Raw genomic sequence first — 13,701 nt, 5'->3', positions numbered from 1 at the left:
AGGAAGGCGAAGAAATGGAACGTAGAAGCCCTGAAGGGGAGTATGAGGAGAGAATATCAGGAACTAGTGGACATTAGTATACGGGAGATTGAAAGTTCTAAGAATGTTGAGGAAAGATGGGATAATATTAAAACGGGAATAGTCAAAGCGGCGGAAAAGTCAATTGGTTACGTTGACAGTAGAAGGATAAGGAAGCCGTGGATAACGGAGAACATGATAAGCGAAATGGAGGAGAGGAGGAAGTGGAAGAACGTGGACACAGAACAGGGAAAAAGAATGTATAGGGAACTGAATAATCGATTACGACGTGAAACTAAGAGGGCAAGGGAGGCTTGGTGGAAAAGACAGTGTGAGGAAATGGAGAAGTTCAAGAAGGATGGAGAAATAGGCGCGTTGTACGCCAAAGTTAAGTCGCTATCGGGCGGCAAAAGAGGACAAGCCATGTCTAAAATTAAGGCTAAAGATGGGAGGATGCTAACCGATCGAGAAGAGGTACAGAGTAGATGGAAGGAATGCGTGGAGGACCTGTATGACGGAATGAACAGACCAGAGAGATTGACTCTAGAGGAGGAAAGTGCAGTGGAGGAGGATAATCTTTGGCCGGGGATATTCGATTCGGAAATAGAGAGAGCACTTCGTGATATGAAGGCTAGGAAAGTAGTAGGCGTGGACAATATCCCGTGTGAGCTTCTGAAGAATCTAGGGAAGGATAGTAAGAAAAGGTTTTTCGAACTAGTGCGCAGGATCTATGAGGAGGGATGCTGGCCGGAAGATTTCGTGAAGACGGTTTTAATTCCGCTTCCGAAAAAGAAGAAAGCTGTGGAATGCGGAGATTATAGGACTATCAGTTTAATATCGCATGCGGCGAAAGTGGTGCTGAGGATATTTAACAGACGAATGGAGGCGAGGGCAAACGAGTATTTGGGCGAAGATCAACTTGGTTTCAGAAAGGGGAAGTCAACTCGTGATGCAATAGCAATAATAAGGTCCCTAGTGGAGAGGAACCTAGAATACGACCAGGACGTATATGTGTGTTTCGTGGATTTTGAAAAAGCGTTTGATAGGGTGAACTGGGTGAAATTAATGGATATTCTCAACAGAATAGGTGTAGATTGGAGGGATAGACGACTGATTCGTAATCTGTATATGGCCCAGACTGCGCAAGTGAGGGTAGCGGACGGAGAATCCGGGTGGGCAAGCATTGGCCGAGGTGTGAGGCAAGGCTGTTCTCTATCGCCGCTGCTCTTTAACGTGTACGCTGAAGAGATGGTAAGGGAAGCATGGGATGAGTTAGAAGCCGGAATAAAAGTGGGAGGAATGATGTTCAAATCATTGAGATTCGCGGATGATCAGGCGCTGATTAGCCAGTCAGCAAGGGGGCTTCAGGCTCTAGTGGATGCGTTATACGAGCGTTGCGAGGAATATGGGATGAGGATTAATCAAAAGAAAACTAAGGTAATGCTGTTTTGTAAAGCATCACGAGCGAGGAATGTGAGACTCAAGATAAATGTGGGTGGTAAAAAACTTGAGCAGGTTGAGCAATTCAAATATTTAGGCAGTACGTTAGAGGAAAATGGATACAGTAGTAAGGACATTAGGAAGAGAATTGCATTAGCGAAGGAGGCGTTCATGAACAGGAAGGAGCTTCTAAGAGGATCGTTATGTAAGACTTTAAAGAAAAGGTTAGTGAAGAGTTTGACCTGGAGTGTAGCTCTCTACGGTGCGGAAACGTGGACTCTGAGGAAAGAAGACGAGAGAAAATTGGAGGCGTTCGAGATGTGGGTATGGAGAAGAATGGAGAGGGTGAAATGGACGGAGAGGAAAAGGAACGACCAAGTGCTGGATATGGTTGGCGAGGAGAGGCAGCTTTTAGATGAGATACGGAGGAGACAGAAGGTATGGATGGAGTTAGTGCTTAGTGGTGAGGGGATGTTGAAAATTGTGCTAGAGGGTAGAATGTTAGGGAAACGAGGGAGGGGAAGGAAAAGAATAGGATTTTTAGATAGATTGAAAGAGAGTAGGCCTTACTGTGAGTTAAAGAAGTCAGTGCTGGAAGGAAAGGGAGGCTCCCAGATCACTTCTTGCGTACTCCATGGAAACCTACCTTAATCGGTAGAATATTATAATAATAATCTTGGTCAAAATCACATGAAATTCTGGTGCACATTTTTATAAAAAAACTGATGACAGAATATTTATCAAGAAACGAATGAATCGTGAAGATTAATTCAAATTTAATACGGGTAAGGAGAATCATTTTTCAATATAATTAAGAACTATCATATATGCAATAAATACTAGAGATTTAATCATTTATATTATTACTATGGCCCTCTGAAAAAACTCCTATATGCTTAGACAATTCTCTCTCTAAAAGAGCACCCGTCTCTTTCACTAAGAGAATAAAAATATTCAATCGCACGACACTAGCAGAACTGAAAGTAACTGAATACTTTATTATCGTTGTTAGTTTGGGCAGGAGAAAAAACTTTATAAAGCTTAACTAGGCCGTCATACATTCGCCAAAAGAGAGGTACAAGGAGTTGAGTCACGGCCCATTTAAGCTTACAATCTTGTGTATAGGACATGACTCAATCCGCCTGCTCTTTCCATAGACTTGTGCCGAAATAAATTACAGGGAAAAGCAACCGTAAATATGAGATTCATTGTTTTACCTCTCTGATACTATCTCCGGGTTATACCTGCTTCATATGTAACTTATTTGTAAATTTAATGCATTCAACATCTACTCCATACTATTTCTTTAAATTATACAATTTATCGCATCATTTTGGACTTAGTCATACGCTGATGTGAGTGAATTCTTTCCATAATAATGGGTTAAAAAAACATAGACTGCCGATTTTGTTTACGGATCACATCATCATTGGTTAATAAAAACCAACCGTCAGAATGTTATTCTTCGATTTTAGCATTTACATATACTGGGTAATCATCATGAGCTAGAAAGAGCTAAAAATATGCTCCATTCAGTTAAACTTGTGAGAGATTAAATAAACCTAAACGAGGCTGCCATTTACATCCACACGGTACCGAATAAATAACGCTTTTTTAAAACTATCAATGCATTTTAGATTGCAAGCTAAAAATTCCTTCAGGATTTTCTGCAAATAGTTCTCCTGAACAGCCTACCAGCTACTCTTCCGCTTTTTTGGCTTAGACGACTGAAAGAAATAGCCATCCCATGTGTAAGTTCTAAGCTTAGATTGGTGCTTAAATAATACAATAAAATAAAATATCCTGATAACGGTGTTTAACGAGACATCGAACGTTCTCCCGTTACGGACGCTGCCGCTGCTGTACTCATCGGTCAGTTGCTGCGACTCTCGAGATATTATTGTGCCTTTCGCGCGCGAGTTTACTTTTTCTTGTGAATCGGAAAATAAATTACTGAATAAAGTGCTGCGTCAAGACGCAAAAGCGCCAATCGGCGCCATGGACGAAGAATCGCAAGGTTCTGAGGCCAGCGGACAATGGTCCGAAGCAGATGACTCCAACTCATCCCCACCTTCCTCCCCGGCATCTGACCTTCAGTCCTCGCCAGAATCACCTCCTGCCAGCCCTGCCCAACCCGTCACAACCAACCCCGTTCCGGACTTGGTGAGTCCATGCATTGCTTCCTCTCCTTCAATTCCTCCTCCTAATCCTAGCGTAATTCCCACTGCAGATTCAGTTCAAAATAGTTCTAATTCAACTACTACTGTCCAAGTCACTTTGCCAATAGAGAAACTCCAAGACCCTAATGTAAGAGCCATCTTAGGGCTCCCACTATTGCAATCCGCTGATGACCCTGATTCAATTGACGGTTTTATTGATACTAGAAAGCGTAGACGCATTCTTAATTCTCCTCCGCTAACTCCACCGCCAGTGCCTACCAGCAATAGGTTCGCTCCGCTAGATCCACTCTCAAATTGGCCCTCTTAAGGACCCACTCCCAAAACCTACCGCTCTGCAGCCCACCAATGCTAATAATTCTGGCCGTAGTCGTAGCCAACCGTCTGTAACCAATCTTCCTCAGCCTTCGCATCAACCTAGCGCCCCTCAGTCGCCACAGAATTCACGAAAATATCGTATTCCTCCGATATTTCTCAAGGATCAAACTCAATGGTCCATAAAAAATCGAGCAATGATTACTGCAACTAGTAAACCACCAGTATGCAACACCACCGGCTCTCAGATTCGCGTCCAGTGCCAATCTGCCGATGACTTTCGTGCCCTAATTAAATTATTCGATGAAATATCCTGGGAATACTACTCGTATCAATTGGCTGAAGACAAGAAGACATTCCTAGTTGTCCGCGGCCTTCTCTCCGCAACTTCCACGGAAGAAATTAAAGAATCTCTTCTTGAGAAAGGATTGGAAGTAGATGATGTTGTTCAGTTGAGAACCACTAGGCCCCTTAAGTCAGAAAAAGAACGTCGCGAACGTCAATTACGAGAAAATCCCGACTCAACTCTGCCTCCACTTCCTGTTCGGCTATTGCCGTTATTTCAATTAAAGCTTTTGTCTTCCGCTGATGAAGAAAAATTCAAGAAAATCACTCATCTCTGCGGCCTTGGTGTTAAAATAGAAACCTTCCGGCCTTCCCCTGGACCGCCGCAATGCACCAGATGTCAGAGACATGGCCACACATACAAATCTTGTGGAATGCAACCACGCTGTGTCCGTTGCGGGGAAAACCACTCCCACAAAGAATGTCAACATTTCAAACCGGCACCCGCCAAATGCGCAAACTGTTCCGGCGATCATCCCGCCAACTTTAAACAGTGCCCTAACTACGTTAGCTTTGCTGAAAAACTTCGAAGCAATCGCCGTCAACAAACCAACCAACCAGAATTCACTCCTGATTCCTTTCCTTCGCTACTGCAACCGACTCCTCCTCCTGTCCTTTCCAATGAACCTTCCATCTCTCCTGCATCCCAGTCTGCTGACCACGGTATTACTTCCTTCCTCTCATCATTCCTCACTCCTAACCTTAAGCAAAAACTGACTTCCTGGCTATCTGGCCTAATTAAAAAAACTCCTTACTCCCTCCGATTCTCCTAAATCTGAAATTATTATCTCTGAAATTATCCAAATGGCACTCTCTTTGATGAGTGATAGCTAGCCGCCCAGCCAAGCAGTTAAAGATTCTTCACTGGAATGTTTGCGGCATCCATGAAAAGCAAGAGGAACTTCGACAATTAATTAAATTGCATTGCTGCGACGCGGTTTTTCTACAAGAAACCTGGCTCTCCGACAAGAAAACTGTATACTTCCCTGGCTTCTCTCAATATCGTCTAGACCGACTTCATGCACAAGGCGGCGGCGTTCTTCTGCTAATAAAATCGTCCATTCCGTCTTCTCAACTTCCAAACCCGAATACTTCCTCCGTCGAAGCCGTCGGCGCGAAAATACGCACTACGCTCGGCGATATTCATCTATGGTCGGCCTACCGTCCTCCGAAACCGCCGAAAAAAGAAGATTTTGAACATCTAAACTCCCTCTTGAAAGCGTGGACAATCATCACTGGAGATCTGAATGCGAAACATCATAATTGGGGCTGTAATACCACCAACAAAGCTGGAAAAATGCTCCTCGGCCTGCAGCGTCGACGCAATCTGAATATTATTGCACCGGATTCACCAACTCATCATTCCAGCCACGGCATATCGGACATTCTCGACATAGCACTTTCATCAAATATTCCCTCAACTGAATATTCTGCAGTATTAGACTATCAACTTTCAGATCATCTTCCTGTCATCTTCACCGTCAACTGTCTTCCGGCGCGTAATTCGTCTAATTCCAAACGAGGCATTAACTACAATAAATTTAGTCGCCTCGTCGGAGATAATTGCCACCTGCTCAACGCGCTTCCAATCTCCACTCGCCAGGAAGCGAACTTATTCATTGAAAAGCTCACTACAATTGTTCAAGACGCCGCCAACGATGCGTCATACGCAATTCCGCCGAAAAATCATCCCGAAGCCCTTCCAGCTAACATAATTTCCACGATACAGCAGCGAAATTCAGCCCGAAAGATCTGGCAACGCAGCAGACTTCGAGAAGATCGTATTATTTATAATGCCCTTCGAAATAAAGTTCAACGTGCCATCAAAGAGCTGCGAAAAAATAACTGGAATGCGAAAATCGAATCCCTCCGCGGCGAAGATGGTACCATCTGGCCGATAGCTAAAGCCCTTAAAAAACCCCGCCGACAAACGCCTGCTCTCCAAACTTCTTCAGGACTGGCAGTTACAAACGAGGAAAAGGCGCAAATCTTCGCTGAACTACTCGAAAAACTTCTTTGCAATGATCTCCCGTCACCGCGCGAAGAAGAATGCTGTGAAACTTGGCTCAGTTTACTCCATTGCCCGATTTCGGAACCGGATTTTACCACACCGGCGGAAATCATCGCCATCATCAAGCAGCTAAAGAGGAAATCAGCGCCTGGCCCCGACGGCATTGGTAACCGCCTATTACGCAATCTTCCAAATCCCATCTTTAAAATTTTGGCACGGCTCTTCAATAGTTCACTAAAACTCTCATATTTTCCAACTTCATGGAAATTGGCAAAAGTCATCATGATTCCAAAACCCAATAAACCGGCTTCCCAACCGTCCTCATACCGCCCGATTAGCTTACTAAATACTTTCTCCAAGCTATTCGAATCAATTATTCACATTCGTCTACGTAACTTCGTTCATGACAACAATATTTTGCGCGCCGAGCAAACTGGCTTTCGAAACAATACGTCCACAACTCACCAAGTGCTGCGACTAGTGGAAGACATCACTACTGGCTTCAATTCAAAATTAATCTCGCACTGCGTGCTGCTTGACCTTGAAGCTGCCTTCGATCGAGTATGGACCCTGGGCCTAATCAAAAAACTTACTGACCTCAACCTTCCTCCTTACCTTACCAAAATCATTCAATCTTTTACCTCAGACCGATCATTCTTTGTCCAAATCAATTCCTCAGCATCCTTTTTCCAACCCATTTCTTCCGGTGTCCCTCAAGGCGCAATCCTTTCCCCAATCCTATTCAACCTTTATGTCAATGATACTCCTTCCCTTCCTCAAACCCGCTTGTATCAATACGCCGATGATACCACTCTACTGGCCCAGGGATCCGATCCGTACACAACGGCTGACATACTCCAAGACCACCTGGACGACTATGAGGACTGGGCATCTGAATGGAAGCTTAGCGTCAATGCACAAAAATGCAACCACATCATCTTCAGCAGAAGACCAAGAGCCGGAGATGGCCACGAAGTCTACTATGGAAACAAACGCATCCCAAAATGCACCACGGCCAAATATCTAGGCGTTCTGCTTGATAAACGACTCACCTGGGCTAACCATATCCAATCCAGCATCAAGAAATCGAATGGAATATACTCTGCCTTATTCCCGTTGCTGAAATCTGATTCACCGCTTGCGCTAAAAACAAAGTTACTGCTTTACAATTCATCCATCAAACCGCTTTTAACATACGCCTCTCCCGTATGGCTCCATGCTGCTGCCACCCACTTAAAACGCATACAATCTTGCGAAAATAAAATTATTAGGAAAATTATTGGAGCCCCTTGGTTTATTAGTAACAGGCAAATACGAAGAGACTTACGAATTACCCCTATTTTAACATTCCTTAAATCTGCAATAGACAAATTTCAACACTCTCTTGGCAAAACTAATAATGAACTCATTATGAATCTCTGGGATTACGTCATTCCGAATAAACCCAAACATAAAACTCCTAAATTTGCCCTTCATCCTTCCCACATCCCTTTACCCTAACCTAATGCAATGCATGGACTGAAACTTCGAAAGAAAAGCAAAATATAGTATATAAACCAACCCCGTTCCTGATTCGCTAAGAAGACAGCTGATTGGCTGGGAACTTAGAAGAAGGTATATAAGAAAACTCCGGTGCGGTGCGGTGCGGTGTTTAACGAGAGAAGGCTTAGATTTCGGCTTGATTCGGCAAGAGTATTGATTTCTCCATGTCTTCGTCTAAATGTTATAGATATTTGTGGCGAATTTTATCGTGAAATCCTGTATACAATGATTTAATTGGTTAACATTTTGCGCATATTTGTTATTTTCCATCATCTGTGAAGTATAATGTAAGGATACATAGTTATAGGTTAACCTGTAAATAAAGAAATCCATAAAACTGGTATAGAATAGAATATCCGATATCATTTGGTAAATAGAACATCAGAAAAAACTTTCCCCTCACGTCCTTCCATTACCTGCTCAATAATGTCTTCAATCGTTGCCATATGTCTTATATATATTAGAGTTATTTATGAAATTTCAATTATTGTATCAAGATTGCAACGGCGCGAAAGAATCGTATATGCATCGATCTTCATTTCCTAACTCTTTTTTCTTGGCGCACTAGCGCTAACCATCGTAAGTTCGGCAGTGTTAGGTGCTAAGGCCTACGATGTTAACGTTCACACGACGTTTTGAGGTTACGCGCGTACGGATCAACGTCGCGACGATCGTTGAGAATATTAAGCCTCTCGTTAAGAATGGCTTCACGCTGAGCGATTTGGCTGAGCTAAGCCGGATGAGCTGATCCGAGCGTGTAGAACAGGCACTAGTGCCCCGTTTACACAACGATCGTCGCGACGTTGATCCGTACGATCTTAACCTCAAAACGTCGTGTAAACGCGCAGAGTTACCATCGTAGGCCTTAGTACCTAACACTGCCGAACTTACGATTGTTAGCGCTAGTGTGCCAAGAAAAAAGAGTTAGGAAATGAAGATCGATGCATATACGATTCTTTCGCGCCGTTGCAATCTTGATACAATAACTTAAATTTCATTAATAACTCTAATATATATAAGATATATGGCAACGATTGAAGACATTATTTAAAAGGTAATGGAAGGACATAATGGAAAGTTTTTTCTGATGGTCTATTTAGCAAATGATATCGGATATTCTATACTATACCAGTTTAATCTATTTCTTTATTCACAGGTTAACCCATAACCATGTATCCTTGCATTATACTTCACAGATGATGGAAAATAACAAACATACTCAAAATATTAACCAATTAAAATCGTTGCATACAGGATTTCACGATAAAATTCGCCAGATATAACTAACATTTAGATGAAGACATGGAGAAATAAATACTTGTGCTGAATTAATCAGATATCTAAGCCTTTTCTAGTTAAATAATAACAGCAATATGTACTTTCTTTAATTCGTGAATATTCTTGAATTTTTTGACATATTCTTTCGAAGAATCTAGAATCTTAAAGGCTTCACGGACTGTTATGACTAGTTTTAGTTTTACCTCATCATTCTGGATAGCTGGGAGTTGAAGACATAATTTGCTCCATGGTAATTAAAAACAATCAGATGAGGATTTGTATAGCTGTGACGGGATCCATTAAAATTTACTAATAGAGGATATAGGAACAATCTAAATATTAATTGATATTTTGTAGAGGAATAGGCCTTTGTTGGAGGATCCTTGTCGTGCAAGAGTTTTCAAATTGAATAGGGAATGAATATATGAAGTGTTTTAATCAGACAGTGAGATTCCGAATTTTTAACCATTTAATTTGAGAAATTTATTTTGGACACGTTCAAACCGGATTGAGTCGATATTGTAATAAAGTGACCAGTTAACAATATATTCCAATTTGGAACGTAGCAAAGCGACATATCTACTGTCTTTACCGCATGAATATTGTTAAAATTTGGACCGATTCCCATAATGAATCCTACATCCTTTAAATTTTTACCAACACTTCGGTCTAACTTTAGTTATAGCACATGAAAACATTAATATTCTTTTGCTTCTTTATTTCCAAGATTTCAATTTTTCTCACGCAGTGTCGTCGTCAGTTGTTATCTGACACAATTCCACAACGAGGGCAGCACTGAGTTACGATGGTAACTTTTAGACGTGTAAACGTGCAGTAGTCGCGATCAACGTCGGTACGATCGTGGTGTAAACGGGGCATAGGGTCCGGCTGGTCGGCTCAATGTCCACCCCACTCCGTCCCGCTTTCTAGCATGCATTGCAAAACATGGGGAATTTCGGGGGGGGCAGGAAGGGTGGAGGGAGAGAAAAGGGGCACGGGACGACAGCAAGGGGCGAGAGGGGAAGGTACCCCAGGTGGAAGAACGAGGGGGGGAGAGGAGTGGTGTTGGAGGCGCCCCCATGTCGCCACCCCCAAGTTTGGACACGCACTGCAGACGCTCACCAACCCTCCCCCCCTCCCCCTCCACCTCCACCTCCACCCCAACGTAGTCTCCCTCCACTCCTTTGCGTTCGACCAAAAACTCACCCATTTCTCTTCCACCCCCTCCCTCCACCAACATGAGATACCTTCATCGTCATTAAAATCTCTCAATGCCAAAAATTGGACGCACGAATGGGCGAAATTCGTAAGCTAACGGAGCTATGGACCATAGCTAAGGTATTTAAGACATGAAATGAAGGTTACGTAAGAAATAAACAAAGCATAAAGGAAGTTTATAAACATTTTATACATAAACTTTGTAGAATTCCTTAATGGGCTCGTTCACTTTTGTGTTATTTTTATATTAGTCGATTGTAATAGAGTGAAAATTGAATGGACCCGTATTTTCCTTTTTTTACCTGTCGTCAATTTCTTGATCTATTCGCGACGTAAAATAAACGGCGTTTACTCTTTCGCTGATAAGATGGTGACGTCACCGTGCCAATCGGATCCCCCTTTCCAAGCAGCTCCTCCATCTCACGCTTGGGAAACGCGAAGGTAGGTCCTCGTTTTATATGCTCATATAAACGATTCCTCACCTGAAGATATGGGATCGCTACTCTCGACCGATTTCCTCTACGGGAAATCCAGAACACCAACCTCATCGCCGGAATTCCTAAAAAATTCCCAGTCCTGGAATAGGACAGCATTCATGAAATAACATCATAGTGCCTGAAAAGGCGGAATGATGTGAAAACAAAAGCAACACTCTGAGAAAGGTACTCCCCGAAGTAAATGTACCACAATTACTGAATTTTTACCCATCTACTGAATTTTTCTCCCCGAATCTGATTTTAAGGCTATGCAATCCCATTCATGAATAAATAATCATATGCTGTGAAATCTTTCCTTAAAAAGTGTTTACTATTATTTGGAAATGTATCGAAGAACAGCACCAAATATTCTCCGTAGCACTCGAAAAATAAGTCGCATGATCCAAAAGAATACGGAAAATTCCAAAAAGAGAATGATAAATGTTTATCAACTACCTGAGAACCCTCTCTGTTAAGGTTTCGATTTTATTCGAAGTATTCAAAATATTTAAATAAAAAAAGGACAAAATTTTGGTGATGATAGAAGTGTCTCGATCATCGATATTTCTTTAGAACGACGAGGAGTGGTTATTTTTTCAGGGTTAGAACGAACTAACCTCGATTCGCGAACTTTTTTCCACCAATACCCACGCATCTTTTTCTATGGTTAGCACAATTCGCCTGAGAATTTTTCTTAAATAATAAATAAACCGATAATTATCGCGGGAAAATGAGGTGCCTTTCCTCTCAGAGAATACGCGCTTTGCAAATCATGCCCCCTATCGAGATATCATCAAAGGACAGACTCAAATGCAGATATTGACGAGAAATGTCTTGTAGTGGAGATAATTTCAAATATTTCTCACTCCCACCGTTTTGTAAATTATTTTGTACATTCAAAGACCAACATTAATTTCTTGCATGAATCACCATTATAATCTGTTCTTGTATTCAAAACGAATTCGACTAAAGGCACTGCGGTTTTCACTCTATTTTTCTTAATTGTATTATGCGGATCACAACGAAATAAAATGTTACTACTCCAAGTGAATGAATATAAAGGATGAATTTCATCAACAAAGGCAAAAATATAGTTAACGAAATTGCATTCCTTATCTGATGCCACTTCTCAGAGAGCAGGATAAAAACAAGTCCGAGGCTCATTCCGTTGTACTCCATGTGTTCAGGGAAGAGATAGTTAGTAGGGTTCCCCACTTCCATTCCAACAGTGTTTTTTACGTGACACCATCACGTGGACTACCTTTCGTCTAGGTCCTGCCCTTTGACCTATCCTCCCTCCTATGCCTCCACCGAAAAAGAGAAACGACATTTAATGGAAACTTTCCAGATGACCGGCTTCCGGAGAGAAAACATCTTGAAGATTTTCCACTAAATGGAACGTAAGCAGTCGCTGATGGCCCCGAAAAGGACCAATGAAGAGAGCCCTACTACCGAAAAGGCGAGAGCACACGCTATCCTACCTTACGTTGCCGGTACTACGGAAAAGATCGCGAGATCCCTGCAGAAACACAACTTCATCACCAGATTCAAATGCGTCACCAACATGTCGAATAGCCTCGTCAACACGAAAGACCGCCACCCTAAATACATCTGTGGAGGAGTTTATCAAATTAAATGCAGCTGCGGTGAGTCCTACATTGGCCAAACATCACGAGCACTGAAAAGCCGAGTCCAAGAGCACAGAAGAGCAGTAAAAAATAGGCATTTCCCCCAGTCAGCCGTGGCGGAACACCAATGGAGTGGACCGACACACAATATTGACTCTCATTCATTAAATAACGCGCCGAAGGCGCTGTCTCGCTGTCCCGGTGAATTCCTTCACCCTAACCAGCCAGATTACATTGAATACATTTGGTGCGCAATTGTCTGTGATGTGAGGGTAGTGTTTTGTTTGTGTGAGCTGAAACTTATAACTAATGAGGATTTTTACATATACATATTTTTGATATAATACATAGGTTCATTTTGAATTAAAGAACAGTAAAATGATAGATTTTCTTGACATTGGTATAACATGGTTATAATAGTTATGTTAAATTTTGATGATGCATATGGACATACTTTTTTTTTTTTCTTTATTCATTTCTTTGAATAAAGTATTTATCTCTTTTTTTTTAATATATATTTTTTTTTTGTATTTTTTTTTGATTCATTTTTGTATTTTGTTTATTATTATTTTTTTTTGTTATTATTATTTTTTTATTTTTTTTATTTTTTATATTTTTATTTATCTTTTTCAATCTTTTGTATATTTTTTTTCCATGATTTTTTTTTTTTCCTTTATATTTTGTTTATATATATATTTTTTTCTTTTTATCATCATCATTTACTTTGATTTTGAATGCACATAAATAGTTATATAGAATACCATTAATATAATATTACAGTGGGAGACTATTCTACAAGAGAGAAAGACATAGGAAAGACTCATAGACGAGTGATTAGTTGAGGCAGTTTGTATGTGGTGGGGATATTTGGATCATAATCCCATATGTTTGTGATTGATGTGTTATTAGTTGCCCCGAGTCTGGACTTAAAGTTAATCGCTAATTTGGTGATGAATGTGTTAATGGCGGGAAGGTTATGTTTGGACCGTACATCGGACATTCTGACCAACCTGGATTGGTGGAGGAGTTGGCGTATGGTTTTATTTTGGAAGACTTCCAGCTTGTTTCTTATATTTTTGGTTAAAGCAAATATCTCGCAGCCGTACAGAAGGACTGGTCGGATTGTTGAGGTGTACAGTCTCACTCTGTGATTATGAGAGAGAGGTGAGGATTTAGAGCATAGTGAGGCAATTGCCTGCCTAACAGCCAATGCCTTGCCGGTGCAGTACTTAAGGTGGGGTCGGTAGGAAAGT

At 41.5% G+C, this 13,701-nt stretch overlaps 1 protein-coding gene across 1 annotated transcript; it reads left to right on the top strand.

Annotated features, from left to right (window-relative positions):
- Positions 1-3,456: 3,456 nt before the first annotated feature.
- Positions 3,457-3,945, top strand: LOC124153302 (swi5-dependent recombination DNA repair protein 1 homolog). Its single transcript, XM_046526399.1, has one exon. The coding sequence runs from the start codon at positions 3,457-3,459 to the stop codon at positions 3,943-3,945; it is 489 nt and encodes a 162-aa protein (XP_046382355.1).
- Positions 3,946-13,701: the final 9,756 nt, after the last annotated feature.

The sequence above is a fragment of the Ischnura elegans genome, chromosome 2, assembly GCF_921293095.1.
Source record: "Ischnura elegans chromosome 2, ioIscEleg1.1, whole genome shotgun sequence".
NCBI classification, from domain to species: domain Eukaryota; kingdom Metazoa; phylum Arthropoda; class Insecta; order Odonata; family Coenagrionidae; genus Ischnura; species Ischnura elegans.
The sequence above is the reverse complement of the archived record's forward strand: the minus strand, read 5'-3'. Positions and strand labels throughout refer to the sequence as shown.

What these genes read in the sequence shown, in the direction of transcription:
- LOC124153302 (XM_046526399.1), top strand. Translation starts at nt 3,457, where the DNA reads ATGGACGAAGAATCGCAAGGTTCTGAGGCCAGCGGACAATGGTCCGAA.